This window comes from Colletotrichum siamense (genome assembly GCF_013390195.1).
Source record: "Colletotrichum siamense strain Cg363 chromosome Unknown KSG_Cg363_contig05, whole genome shotgun sequence".
Lineage (NCBI taxonomy): Eukaryota > Fungi > Ascomycota > Sordariomycetes > Glomerellales > Glomerellaceae > Colletotrichum > Colletotrichum siamense.
In genome coordinates this window covers 374,336-386,996 of record NW_023501018.1, presented here as the reverse complement: position 1 = coordinate 386,996, position 12,661 = coordinate 374,336, and the positions used below count along the sequence as shown (strand labels likewise).

The 12,661-nt window shown below is 51.5% G+C and overlaps 4 protein-coding genes across 4 annotated transcripts; 2 read left to right on the top strand and 2 right to left on the bottom strand.

Moving 5' to 3' along the window:
- Positions 1-1,185: 1,185 nt before the first annotated feature.
- CGCS363_v007758 (Satratoxin biosynthesis SC1 cluster protein 4) lies at positions 1,186-2,730 on the top strand (the record flags this gene model as incomplete). Its single annotated transcript, XM_036639607.1, has 5 exons — positions 1,186-1,356; positions 1,416-1,452; positions 1,504-1,571; positions 1,629-2,002; positions 2,058-2,730. The coding sequence occupies 5 exons, from the start codon at positions 1,186-1,188 to the stop codon at positions 2,728-2,730; spliced, it is 1,323 nt and encodes a 440-aa protein (XP_036494825.1).
- A 2,163-nt stretch (positions 2,731-4,893) lies between these two features.
- yanC-3 (Cytochrome P450 monooxygenase yanC) lies at positions 4,894-6,785 on the top strand (the record flags this gene model as incomplete). The annotated part of the gene is made up of 5 exons (XM_036639606.1): positions 4,894-5,078; positions 5,143-5,302; positions 5,356-5,790; positions 5,846-6,617; positions 6,751-6,785. The coding sequence occupies 5 exons, from the start codon at positions 4,894-4,896 to the stop codon at positions 6,783-6,785; spliced, it is 1,587 nt and encodes a 528-aa protein (XP_036494830.1).
- Positions 6,786-6,831: 46 nt separating this feature from the next.
- On the bottom strand, positions 6,832-9,098 carry CGCS363_v007756 (uncharacterized protein; the record flags this gene model as incomplete). The annotated part of the gene is made up of 2 exons (XM_036639605.1): positions 6,832-8,431; positions 8,485-9,098. The coding sequence occupies 2 exons, from the start codon at positions 9,096-9,098 to the stop codon at positions 6,832-6,834; spliced, it is 2,214 nt and encodes a 737-aa protein (XP_036494831.1).
- A 552-nt stretch (positions 9,099-9,650) lies between these two features.
- Positions 9,651-10,988, bottom strand: CGCS363_v007755 (Satratoxin biosynthesis SC1 cluster protein 4; the record flags this gene model as incomplete). Its single annotated transcript, XM_036639604.1, has 4 exons — positions 9,651-10,090; positions 10,156-10,597; positions 10,669-10,773; positions 10,824-10,988. The coding sequence occupies 4 exons, from the start codon at positions 10,986-10,988 to the stop codon at positions 9,651-9,653; spliced, it is 1,152 nt and encodes a 383-aa protein (XP_036494832.1).
- Positions 10,989-12,661: the final 1,673 nt, after the last annotated feature.

Sequence of the window (12,661 nt, the reverse complement as noted above, 5' to 3'; positions counted from 1 at the left end):
ATCTAGTCAACACACAGACGTCTTGCTCCAGCTTGATGGCAGGTCACCAAGTCCACCAAGGCCCGCTCCATGTCGAGACCCATACTTGCACATGCCAGGAGGTGGTCTGAGACACCACGAGTCTCTCTATCGGTGATACTGAATCGCGTTCACCTTCCTCCAAGAAGGCAAAGATGCCGTACCAAGATGGCCCTGGCTCGTGGGAAGAGGCAGATGGATGCGCCGTCACCATGCCAGCGTAACGGGAGATGACCGTCCTATATGCCGCGACCAAAATAATACCGTTGCGTCCCTGGAACCCTAGGCGCATTGCTGACAAGCAGTGCTGCAACACCGCAGACCGTCCACTGCCCGGTGCTGCTGCCACCCTCCTCTTCCCACATCCCGCCCGCAAGAGAGCGTGGCCAAGGTTCATCTAAACGTCAACATCAATATCAACAGCTTTCGCGCCGCCGCGGCGAACGGCTGTGTTCCGGTGGGGGAACGAGACATCCAATTCGACAGGTCCGAGTAGTCGTAGGTAGTGTCGTCGCTCAAAGGGCCAGTCCATGTGGCATCGACCAAATCCACCACCGTTAAAGACGCCCCATTGATTCTCGCAACATGTCTTACCGTGCGCACGGTTCCTGGCCATCCCCAAAAGCTCCAAAAGGCAATCGACCAGAGGAGGATCCTTGGGAATAGATCCGTCGATCCCTACAGACGTTCTCCACGTTAGACCCATATGAGACACGGAATATGGCAAAACCTGGCGGGCCTCGAGTTTGCGCTCGTTGTGGTGTAGCACTCTTTGCGGGTTTGCCTCGTGTGGTGTAGTGTCTCACACCCTCTATCCTTTCTTCCCCTTTCCCAGACGTGAGTGAGATCCGGGTCCGAATCAAATCCTTTGATCCAGGAGAAACCCCGTGGCCCGGACAGAAGATAGCCAAGCTTCGCGGATAAAGATAGGCCAACGTCCTCAGTGACTTGTCATCCCATTGTTTCCCCGTCCGTCTATCCCACCGCCACGTTTGTGTTCGTTCTGCCCATCGCCGAGCTTGACTAGCGCAAACCATATAGACGAAACCAGATATTTGCATGCCAGACCCGCCACAGCTGCTTTCGCTCACGACCTGGTCTCCTCCTCTTCTTCACCTCCTCCCAGGACTCGCCAGCGCTTGCTAGAGCGTCACAAAAGCAAGCATCATGGAGGCTCCTCCTGGTATCAACCCGAACGACAGCCGGCAAACACTCATCATCGGCGTCACATCATTCGTACTCTCAGTCGCCTTCCTCGCAGTAACAATACGAACATACACCCGAGTCTTCCTGCTTCGACAGTTCGGTATCGATGACGGTGCTGCTATCTTCACTTTTGTGAGCAACCACCCTCGGCGTTCACATAGCCTCGACATCATGCTCATATCATGTGCTAGTTCTTAATATTCGCTTGTGGCTTCTCCGTTGCGATAAGTGAGTAATAGTCACAGCTGTTGTCTCGAGCGTATTGCTGACTCCTAAAAGACACAAGAAATGGTTTCGGCACACACGTCTACTTCCTCAATGAGGATCAAATTAAGTCCTACTTGAGGGTACGATACTCACCAATGTTCGATATTTGACAAAGACGGATTCCTGACAGTTAACAGACGTTCTACATCACCATCGTCTTCTACAATGCCTCACTAGCCGGTATCAAGATGACTTTCCTCTTCCAGTACTGGCGCGTACTTGCCATCCAAAAGATGAAGAAGGTTTTCATCGCTGCGATGATTCTCGTCGGAGGCTGGAGCATCTCACAAATCCTCGTCGAGATCTTCATCTGCACTCCTATTCCCACTTTCTGGGATAAGGACGTCAAAGGCACCTGCATCCCTAACTACCCCCAATGGTACATCAACGCCGCAGGAAACATCATCACCGACCTGCTCGTCTTTGTATTGCCTCTCCCAGTCATTGGCAACTTGAAGCTTGCCCCTGGCCAGAAGTACGTTCTGGTCGGCATCTTCTGCCTTGGATTCTTGTATGTGCCCCCTTCTCGATGATAAACCTCTAACAACATCTAACTGGATCGACAGCACATGCGCCATTTCTTTTGTCCGAATCCGATTCCTCCACCAAGCCGAAGACTTTACCTGGGAAAACGTCGAGACAGCCGGTTGGTCTGTCGGCGAACTCTGCTGCGGCCTGACCTGCGCGTGCCTCCCAACATTCCGCCCTCTTGTGTCGAAGTTCATCCCTGCTCTTTCAAGCCGCATTACCAAGTCCTCCAAATACCAAGGCCAATACGCCTACGGATCCAGCAGAACAGCTGGCACCTCAAAGCACCGCGATGTCGAACTTGCCATCACCCCACCTCAAGGCAGCACTGGTGGCAGCACTGGTGGCAGCCCGAACCGCTACTCGAAGCGAAGACCCGATTCCTCCGATAGCAAGGCCGATCTTTACGGCGCTGCGAGCTACGACCTCAGTCACACCGACTCGAGTCGCGACACGCCGCTGCCGATCCAAGGCACTAATCAGACGGACAGCGAGAGCGTGCCCTCGCCGATGATGTTCCGTCAGCAACAACACGATACGATAGATGTTGGTGGATACGGGTCTGACCAGACCCCGATGGTGGAAACGCACATCGAGGCGGGTCGGAGGTATTCTGGGCCGGTGAGGAAACCGTCAGGCCCGATTGAAGTCCAGCATGACATTGTGCAGATTTCATCACCAAAAGTCGTTGAACCGAAGGGATTTTCATGAGCGTAGCCACTGGCGGGCGGTTCGTGTGTTCACTTAAAATATAATGTCAATGAGCTATTCCATAATCAATATGTGTCGATTATGAAAGTCTCGTTGGCTCTTGGGAGTTATTGGCGTCGGGTACTTGAACCTTTTTGATGATACCATTATCTTCAGACCTAAGACGCAGGTCCAGAATTCTTCACCTAGGACAGGAATAGTTAGTTTTCTAATGAACACTTCTCTTCTGATCGTCAACTTTGCTCGTCACTCGAGTCCTTGCGCGATGCAACCTCGACACGCATTAGACTTTTGAAGGGGATGTTATGGATTACCCGCAGCGGGAACCAGTGTGCGGGAAGTTTATCTACCATGCCCTGCCAAGCCCCCTGCCACGGCTCTAGCCTCCTTCATGTTAGCAAGGGCTCTCATGATCCAACTTGCCAAAAAATATTTTGTCTTGTCGCTGGGCAGCTGAAAGGATGTATTCTCACATCTTTCCAGTAAGTCTGTCTCTGAGCTTAGGAATTCCGGCTGCATTTGACTTCCCGCTGACATCTGCGACGAAGATGTTGGAAGATCGTGAGCGTTTGACGTCGCAGCATCGTCAAGTGCGCCTGAGCAGCGGTGCCTTGACACACGGGTAAGGCTGGAGAGGGACGCAGATCTGGCAGGTCTCCAATAGATCATAACGAATGCCAATAAGTTCCTTTTAGTCAGAGTAATTATCTCAATGGTGCGATTGATGGGCATTTTGGTGGGGAGCTTTGAGATGCTCAAGACGTGGTGAGCCAAGTGTGAAGCCCCTGCATGAACATCGTCCGGGGTTCCTGCGAAGGTTTGCAAGGCCTCGTTTTCTGCCAGAAACAGGCTCCAATGCTACACTCCCTTTTCGAGTATCACGCGAGACTGAAAGGAGGGACAAAACAGCCAACTGGTACAAAAAGGATGATTCGCCCCCGCTGGTTTTTTCGATGTCAAGTCGAGGACAGCAGCGTGCATGGATGCTTGAGCTGTATTCCCCAGAGATCTGCGAAAACAACCTCTGGTAGGAGACTTCTATGACTTAAACGGCCTTCTATTATAGGCGTTTTGATTTGCTTGAACATTCCACATTATACGGCAGGGGGAAAGCGTGCTCAAGTCTGGAATACGAAAACATAACTGTGAGCTCTGGAGAGTCTCATCGCTTTAGGGACTACGATGATTGCTTAAACCAACTGCAAGAGAGCACCTGCTGAAGATTTTGTGAGTGTCATCATTTCTGGAACAGGATTGATTAACGTCATGTGCTAGGTTACTTAACTTAGTAAGCTTCTTAATTGATCCGGTAGTCGGGTCTCGTGGAACACTTTGTCGTCACTCGTCACAAAGGCGAATGGAACAATCGCGAGTATTGCTGACGGTGCCACTCCAGGGATGGATTATGCAAAGACTGTGGGACTACATGCACTCCACCTTTGACATGAATGACTTCCAGCAGGCTGAGAGCAATGATCCTGAGTTTGAACAGACGTGCTTGCCCCCCGGCTTCATGAATAAACGCAGACATGATTGGTCCTTCGTCCGGCAAGCCACGGCATATCAATCGGCTCACTGCCGAGGCGTCAGCACTTGTGCAGAGCTTATGTGATACTGTTACCTCAACTGCATGATGGCATCGCGGTAATTCTCATCCTCCAAGACTTCAAGGGCACTTTGTAATGACAAATGGGTCGACGCTCAACGGTCGCGCATCGAGCAGTTACATTGCATTTCCCCAGCCGGAATTCGCCCCGTAGATCATTGGTTGGCTGCATATGGGACCAACAGACCTTCCTGCAGCTTATGGTTCTGCGGTCCAAAAAGTGGCTCTCTCGTCGTCTGATACGAGCACTCGGATAAAAGACAGGTGGAAATTCTCCCTTGTCTCTGCGTCCGTCCTTGCATAACGCAACGTTAGCTGTCCGAATGCTTTACCCGCGGTGAGAGATGATAGGTTTGTGATGAGGGGCAGCTGGTTCAGGGCTATCGTAAACTGCCAACAGAGTGTTTCGGAGGCAACCTCTGTGTCAAATCTTGGCTGCATACAATCTAGAGCGAAGGAATCACACATGAAAATGCTAAATGGTTTATCTGGGCCAGTCTCCCCGTGTCTTTCGACTCGACGTAGCTTACCGCACTCTTTGGTAAGTGTCACTCGTCATGGCTTACACGTTCTTTGTTCCGCTGGCTATCCTTGCCATCATCGTCTTTAAACTGCGAAATGTTGGAAGACGACCCAAAGATTACCCTCCTGGGCCTCCCACATTACCTTTGATTGGGAATTTGCATCAAATGCCCTCAGCTCAACCACATCACCAGTTCAAGAAGTGGGCAAAAGAGTATGGGTAAGTTTCACAATTAAGAAGGCGCGTTGGACCGATGTTCTGCTAACCACAATATTTTCGGCAGCCCTGTGTACTCTCTCATCCTGGGAACCCAGGTCATGATTGTGCTCTCTTCAGACAAGGCGGTCAAAGATCTTCTGGACAAGCGCAGCAGCATATACTCGTCACGCACTGATGTCTACCTTGGAAATGTAGTCAGCAACAATCTTCGTGTGGTTCTCATGGTAAGGTCGCCGATGCAAAGGAATTATGGGCTTCGAACACTGACAGGTGAAAGAAATACGGCGAACGATGGCGCATGATCCGAAAGATCTTTCATCAGGTTTTACATATCAGCGCAGCCAAGGGTTATGTTCCGTATCAGGATCTCGAGAGCAAGCAGATGCTTTCTGGCTTTTTGGACGAGCCTGGTCTCTTCATTGATCATATTCGCCGATTTACCAATTCTCTCACCACACAGATGGTATTTGGCTTTCGAACGACGAGCATCCATGACGAGAAGTTAAAGAAGCTGTACCACTGCGTCGAGAAGTGGAGTGAGGTCGTAGGATCACAGACAGCCGCTCTTCTAGACGTATACCCGCCTCTGCGAAATCTGGGCTTCATCTCTCCTGGGAAGAGGTATGCCGAGGCGTTGCACAAGGAAGAAAGCGCTCTATACGTTGGTCACTGGTTGGATGCAAAGAAGCGCGTTCTTCAGGGAACGGCGAAAGTGAGTCCCAAAGGTTTTACATGCCGCACAAAACCCACAGACTAATACTCAGTAGCCTTGCTTCTCCGTGGGAATTGTTGAAAGTCAGAAGGCGCTAGGATTTTCTGATGAACTGGCTGGATATATCTCCGGTTCTGCTCTTGAGGCCGGTTCAGATACGACCGCTGCAACACTGGTCGGTTTCATCCAAGCCATGGTTCTGTACCCTGCTGCACAGAAACAAGCCCGAGAGGAACTCGACCGGGTCTGCGGCACTCAGAGACTCCCTAACGTAGATGACTGGGACTCGATGCCATACATCCGAGCTTGCGTCAAGGAAACTCTGCGATGGATGCCTACTGCGATTCTTGGTCTGCCGCATGCCGCCATTCAGGATGACGAGTACATGGGCTACAAGATTCCCAAAGGGGCTGGCGTTATGCTGAACGTTTGGGCTATCAACATGGATGAGAATAAGTTTGAGGACCCTCGAGCTTTCAACCCGTCTCGGTACGAAGGCGACGATCAGAACTCATTCGAGTCGGCGATGAATGGCGACCCCGCGAAGCGTGACCATTATGTGTTCGGGGCTGGGCGTCGCCTCTGCCAGGGCATGCATATCGCCGATCGATCGCTATTCTTGAGCATTTCGAGGCTGCTATGGGCTTTCAATCTTGATAGGGCGGTTGACGACGCGGGGGCCGAAATTGTACCAGATGCGGACAATCTCATTGACGGTTTCTTGGTGCAGCCGAGACCCTTCCCTGCAAAGATTACACCGAGGAGCGAGGCTCATGCGGAGATCGTTCGCGGGGAGTGGGAGGCGAGTCAGTCGCTCCTTGACGAGAGTAAGCAGTGGAAAGAGATGCCTCGTGGAATGGTGTTTGAGTCACTGGTATCGACAGAGAAGGAATAGTAAGACTCCTCGAATACGACCGGCACTGAGCGGCATCCAATTGCATTATTCATGAATGGGTACAGACTGGCATCGCAAGGCTCTCACGGTCAAGTATTAAAAGACTTTATCTGTCACATTACAAACTCTAATTCATTGGATCTACGTTATTGCGCTTGCGCATGACTCAACTTCAGCTCCGGGCCCAGATCAGAGTCCACGAAGCGAACCTTGTAGAGTTTGGCATGCTCATCCATCTGCGACAGCCCATCCGCTTCTCTCAACTGCTCCCTTGACTGCTTATCAAGTCCGTGTGCCAACCCTGCTAATGAGCTTCCTCTCCAAGCAGGAAGGCCTAGTCGTTTTGTTTCCACTATGGATAGCAGACAGAACAAGCATCCCCCCAGAAGAGCCGCAATCGGTAGAGATAGAAATCCCCATTCGACTCGGATGAACACTATCCAATTCTGGGTCTCGCCTTCATTAGGCTCGGTTTCCAGAGAGAGGTCGCGTATGTACTTTGACATGCTAGCTGCCACCGTCTCAAAGGTGGCCGTAAGGTTCTTGGATGTACCCAAACTGTCTATCACATGAGGTTGACTGGTAGTTCCAACCGTTCCAACTGCAGGATAGACAAGCTGCTTCGTTGCCAGGGGGCTTGCGCGGCGCGCGAACTCATTCATAAACAAGCCTGTTATAGACTCGGCGGCATTCTGCGAGATGTTGAACTTCAAATCCTGTCCAACGTCCAGGCCTGTAGAAGTATGGTAGTGTTCCTTTGAGATGAACATTTGCAGATCGGTTCGGTTCATGTCCGTTTTGCCATGGTAGAGGGTGTAGCTGGTGTTTGCGTTGTACCATTTTGAGCTGGCTGCATACTGGGGATCCTTTGCAAGGAACGAGTCGAGATTTCGATCTGTGTGTGTTCCTAGAATCGTTTCTCGCAAGTCGCCTTGAACAATATCTGACTGGTAAATGTTGGTGCAAAAGTACAAGGCGCATTCTTGTGCAGAGACACTGCTATCTTCCCAGTGCTGACCATTCTCGCGAAATTCCTGGTTTGCTGCTATCATGGCAAAAGAAACAATGAGGGTCTTGAAGTCCTGGAAGGAAAGCGTTTCCGATGGTTGAGACGTGGCTTTGGCTGTCAGCTCTGTGTTTGTGAAGCCCAGGTCCTTGCCCCGTATTGCCGCCAGACCTGCTGAGTCAATGTTGGAAATGTTCATCTTCAACTCCTTGATGTCATATCTGGTGTACGTTGTGTTGATGCTGGGTACCGCAATCGGAGAGAAAGAAGCGACGTAGTTGACCATGGTCAGAGTGTCATCTTCCGCTCCAACGCTTACATTGGTTTTTCCAGTTGACTTGATTATGTGTTGTGATATGTCATTGCAAGCGCTGCATACTGCCAAAGATGCGTATGGTGTCCAGGTGCAGTTTCCGGAGGAGCAACTGAACGATGGTGTTTGTGCTTCCACCGAACCCAGAGTCGAGAAGCCTGACCATATCGAGGCCAGAGCACCGAAATCATATTTCGAAAGCATTGATAGGCGCATTAGCGTTCCGTCGGGCGTTGATATGCCTGTTGCAGCTCCTGTGATAGCGGAAAAGGATCCGATGTCCAGTTTGCTAGACTTGCCAATCGTTGCCTTCGAAATGGGATCCGCTACTGATACTTGTTTGCCCTCGAAGGTAATGATGGCCTGAAGAAAAGGCTCGAAGCCAACCAAGACCACGGTTGATAGCGCGCCGAGTGCCATCCAATGCCTATCACGATGTCAATTTCAATTGGATAAGAGTGGCCGAAAACGCCGTCATACCTCAGTCTTGACCACCAAAGCAATCTAACTCCGCCCCATGGTCCCCTGCTTGCCTCCTCGAAACGATCGAACACCATGATAGTGTCATCTCTTCGCCGAAACCAATTCCATTTCCCTTGACTGATGCAAGCACTGACTGCGAACGCAAGTGTTGCTCTCGATGTTGCCCCCAGAATTGAGACGACTGTGTTGAAGGAGTACTGAAACGACCATGTCGATAACGGCTTGTTGTTGTAGAGGGGTAGGAGAATGGCGATCGCTGCTAGTGCCAGGATACTCAAGATAACCGCGCATATCTCAAGGATCCAATGATACTGGCTGCCTGGCAATGCTGCACTTGCCTTTCGCAGAAGGCTCTGTTTCGAAGTTGACGCTCTGTTTTCTCCCCCCAGCCCATAGTCACCTGGCTCCGAAGACGCGAATGAGGTAAGCCGCGCGACAGGTTTCCTCTTGAACTGGGGCGAAAGACTTGATGAATCGTAGGTGCTATCGAGGTTGTCGGAGCGTGAGATGTGTGGCTGTTCGAGTGGCGAATGGTACCCCGTAGGAGTGTCGCGCATTTCAAAGGACTGCATTGAATGGTCGCGCATCGGCTCCCTTGGTGTTCTCGACATTATCGCATCGTTTGCAAGGGTCTATCAGCACAGCTCGTGAGTTTAGCACAATGATGGGGGAGGTAAATCATTTTAAACGACCACCGCATGCCCTAAATTAAGACATGACACTTCGGACTTCTAGCCTCTCCTGTGAGATTTTAGCTAGCAGTCTAGCGTTACACAATACCCCCTCTTGGCAGGCTGCCGCGAAATGGAAGCGTTTGTTTGGTCAGCGGTTCTGTTAGTGTGGCGGTGAGTGCCACAGCACTCGGGAAAAGCAATGTTTCTACACCAACCGAGCGTCGGGCAGCGACAGCACCGCCGCACTATTTTCGTAGAAATTATCTCGTTGCCTATTGGATCACCAGAAGCTGAAGTCCGAGTTCTGGTTTCCTACTGGAGAATTCACAGAACATGATAAGCAGAGCTTTGCTTTTCGCAACCCGCAACGGCGTGGAAGCCATCAGTCCCTTCATCCTGTCGTGAGTCAAGGGGATATGGTCGTTATTATGTACTCGATATTAAGGATGTTGATACAGATACTACTCTTTCATTGGGTCCATACCCGGCTCAAGCCCTTGGTCCTCCCTGGTCATAAGTCATGTGAAAATCCGTCGTCTTCCGTATCGCCCTTGCGTCCTCGACGTCTTCGCTCCTCCTCACACTACTCGGCCCGCTGTCTTTTGGTATAGACTGGAGGATGTACTCCTCACTCGAGTCGTCCCCTAGTCTGGGCCGGTTTGCGTGGACGCTCGTGAGGTGGGTCGCCGTCTTCTCCTCTCGCCCTTGATACGGGTGCCAGTCGTTGCGGCTGGTTCCGGCATGCGTGAAGTTTCCCTTGCTCGATCGAGGCGCTGAGCCATAGCCGGAGCTGCCGTTTGAGGACCCTTGCTTGGATGCGAAGACGGTAGGGAAGATGTACGTCAGGGGGAGCCGGCACATGGGCAGGCAAGCGCAGATTATTGCCAAGTTGTCTTCGATAAGAGTCCAGAGTGTGGAAGCAATGTCGACTGTGTAGTGTAAGTCAGCGTATTGAAGCCAGAGTTTGACATTAAACAGTCAAGTGATGACCTACATGTCGTATCAGGACTGGTAGTGGAAAAGTCCAATGTCGTCATGCGCAAAATACTCGTGATCGTGACGAACAAGCCAAGAGCAAAGACAACCATGAGCGCCTTCTTCTGGTTGATCGGAAGCTTTGATTTCCAGAGCACATGCTGTGGCAGAGCCATGATGAGGATATCGGTGGCGATAGAGAAGCCCGCATTGGCGTACCAGTTCATGGTGAGACTGATGCAGGTTCCAGGAATGGTCTTGTCCCAAGCACGTGGGATGGGGGTGCACTGCCAAAGGGAAGAGGCTGAGGTCGCGACCATGTACGCCAGGATTATGCTGAGGAGAGTGTAGCAAAGTATTCGGAAGTATCTTTGTACAAAGATGCGCAGATACAGCAGCAGGATGGATGCCTTGGTTAAGTTGATGGTGATTTTGTAGAAGATTTGGGCGACATAGAAGAGCTGATCAAGGTTAGAAGATATTCAGGCTGGTCGATATATGCCACTCCGTTTCCATTATTGGAGACACTCACCTTCAATGTCATGATCTTGTTAGTCTTGGACAGGTTCTTGATATGTTGACCAAAGCCATATTCGCATGAGACCATCATCAGGATTGAGACGAGTAGGCAGCAGACCTAAACCATATCAGCTATAGTGACCGTAAAGAAGACCAGATAAAACTTACAAATGAGAACAAGATTGTCCAGTCATCCCATCCTAACCCTGATCTCATCTTGATACGCGACCAAAACCGAATCCCGACGAAGATGGGCGTGAGGACGAAGAAGATAATAGCCGGCGCGCGGACCATGAGCGCATTGCTCTCGCCAGGAATGTTGCCGTCGACCATGGTGAACAATATGCCTCGATCAAGCAAAGTCTGTTCGACAGTGTGCTGAGGCTGGCAGACCTCGAAGGGTCTGATCTGCGAGAACGAATTCCAGAGAGGCACAAACGTCCGACATCAGCACAATCCGAACGGCCGGGATGAACGGAGTCCTGGAGAACGGGTCTAGTTATATGTTCATGCCCAGGATGCCAGGCTCCTGCCACAACATTCCACTTGGGAGGGGTGTCTTGGTTTGACTTGCAAGAAAACTGGCTGTCCGTCTGGGCCAAGTACTCGGTAGGCATCCGGAGCGTTAGGGACGGACGGACTTTTCATTGGGTGGCCATGGCAGGGAGGATCCCTTCTCCATGCTGGTTGTCAGGTACATGTGCGCGTCCGCAGTAAGCTTCTTTTCTTTTCTTTTGCTCCCGGCTCTGCAAGGGAGACGGAGATGATGGTGGTGGCATGCAACGGCTTGTCAATCTGCAGACTACTGCAGCGCCGTGAGGGGCAACAGTATCGGCGCCGAGAAAGTAGGAATCGGGCACATGTACGATGAGCGTTAGGTGATGGAGGGAAAGGGGCGGGCTGGGGGCCAAAGGGATGCTGAAGATGCGAGGAGATGTGCAAAGAGCGGACGGTACTGAGATTACCGATCGCGAGAGAACGCGGGAGAGCCACCTTGGAATCCCTGCTCGCTGCGGTTAAAAAGAAGGGCCAGCATGGAGATGGGTACGAAAGAGAATGGCCCCCGATGTGTTCGGGCCAGAGTCCGAGCCGGCCTGAAGCTCCCACCACCATCAAACATCCGACTTTGGAGCACTTCAGGTTTCGGCGTTATCAAGACGTCGGCAAATGAAGACGGTCCGCTATTTGCAGAGCGATAGCGACCTTGCAGAAGCATGCGTTTTCTCTTCGCGGCACTATGTTTTGATGCGAAACAAGATTGTGGTTTGACCCAATAGTGAGGCGTGAGTTGGGGCTATCACTGAACATCCGGGAGGACTTTGAACGAATGAACATGTAATATTCGTCCAAAATGCCCATGCACGAAAGAAGCAGGCTGCACACCACTGTAAGGGAGGGTGGGCAGTAGAGATTCCAAGTCGAGAGACGTGCGACGAACCTGTTCCTGGCAGTGATAATCCTTCATTCAGCTGGCTTGTCCTCTGTTCTCAGATACCGTCCGGTGTAGCACGGTGGTGACTGGATATCGGGTTGCTGGACGATAGAGGCTAGACATCCCCTTGCAGAGCGGTAAGCCATTACCCAACTCGATCGTCGGTAGAAGTCTTACCACGAGAAATGAGGCGCACAGTGGTCTGCGCTATCGATGCTGGTCTGGCAGGGTCTCAGAAATGGCGTGGACGAAAATTTCTTCTCTGATTTCAGCTCTTCGTCAGCCGTTCCGATCCTCCGCCACCATGTCCTAAAGCCCCGAGTGTCTTCTTCTCGGAGGCCTAAAGGGCTGACGACTCCAGTTGTCTGGGCCTAGAAATTCATCAGATGAAGGCGGGGGTGACGGGACTCTACAGCGGAGCTGTTCCAACCGCAGTATTGATGAGCCGATGCGGCGCAGGTGATTCTCGCGAAGAGGGGGGTTTTCCCTTGTTGGCAGGGCCCGGAATCCTCTTACTTCCGCAGAGTTTTCACGAAGCTTTCCGCGCAACATCTGTTGGCGACGCTGGTCCGGC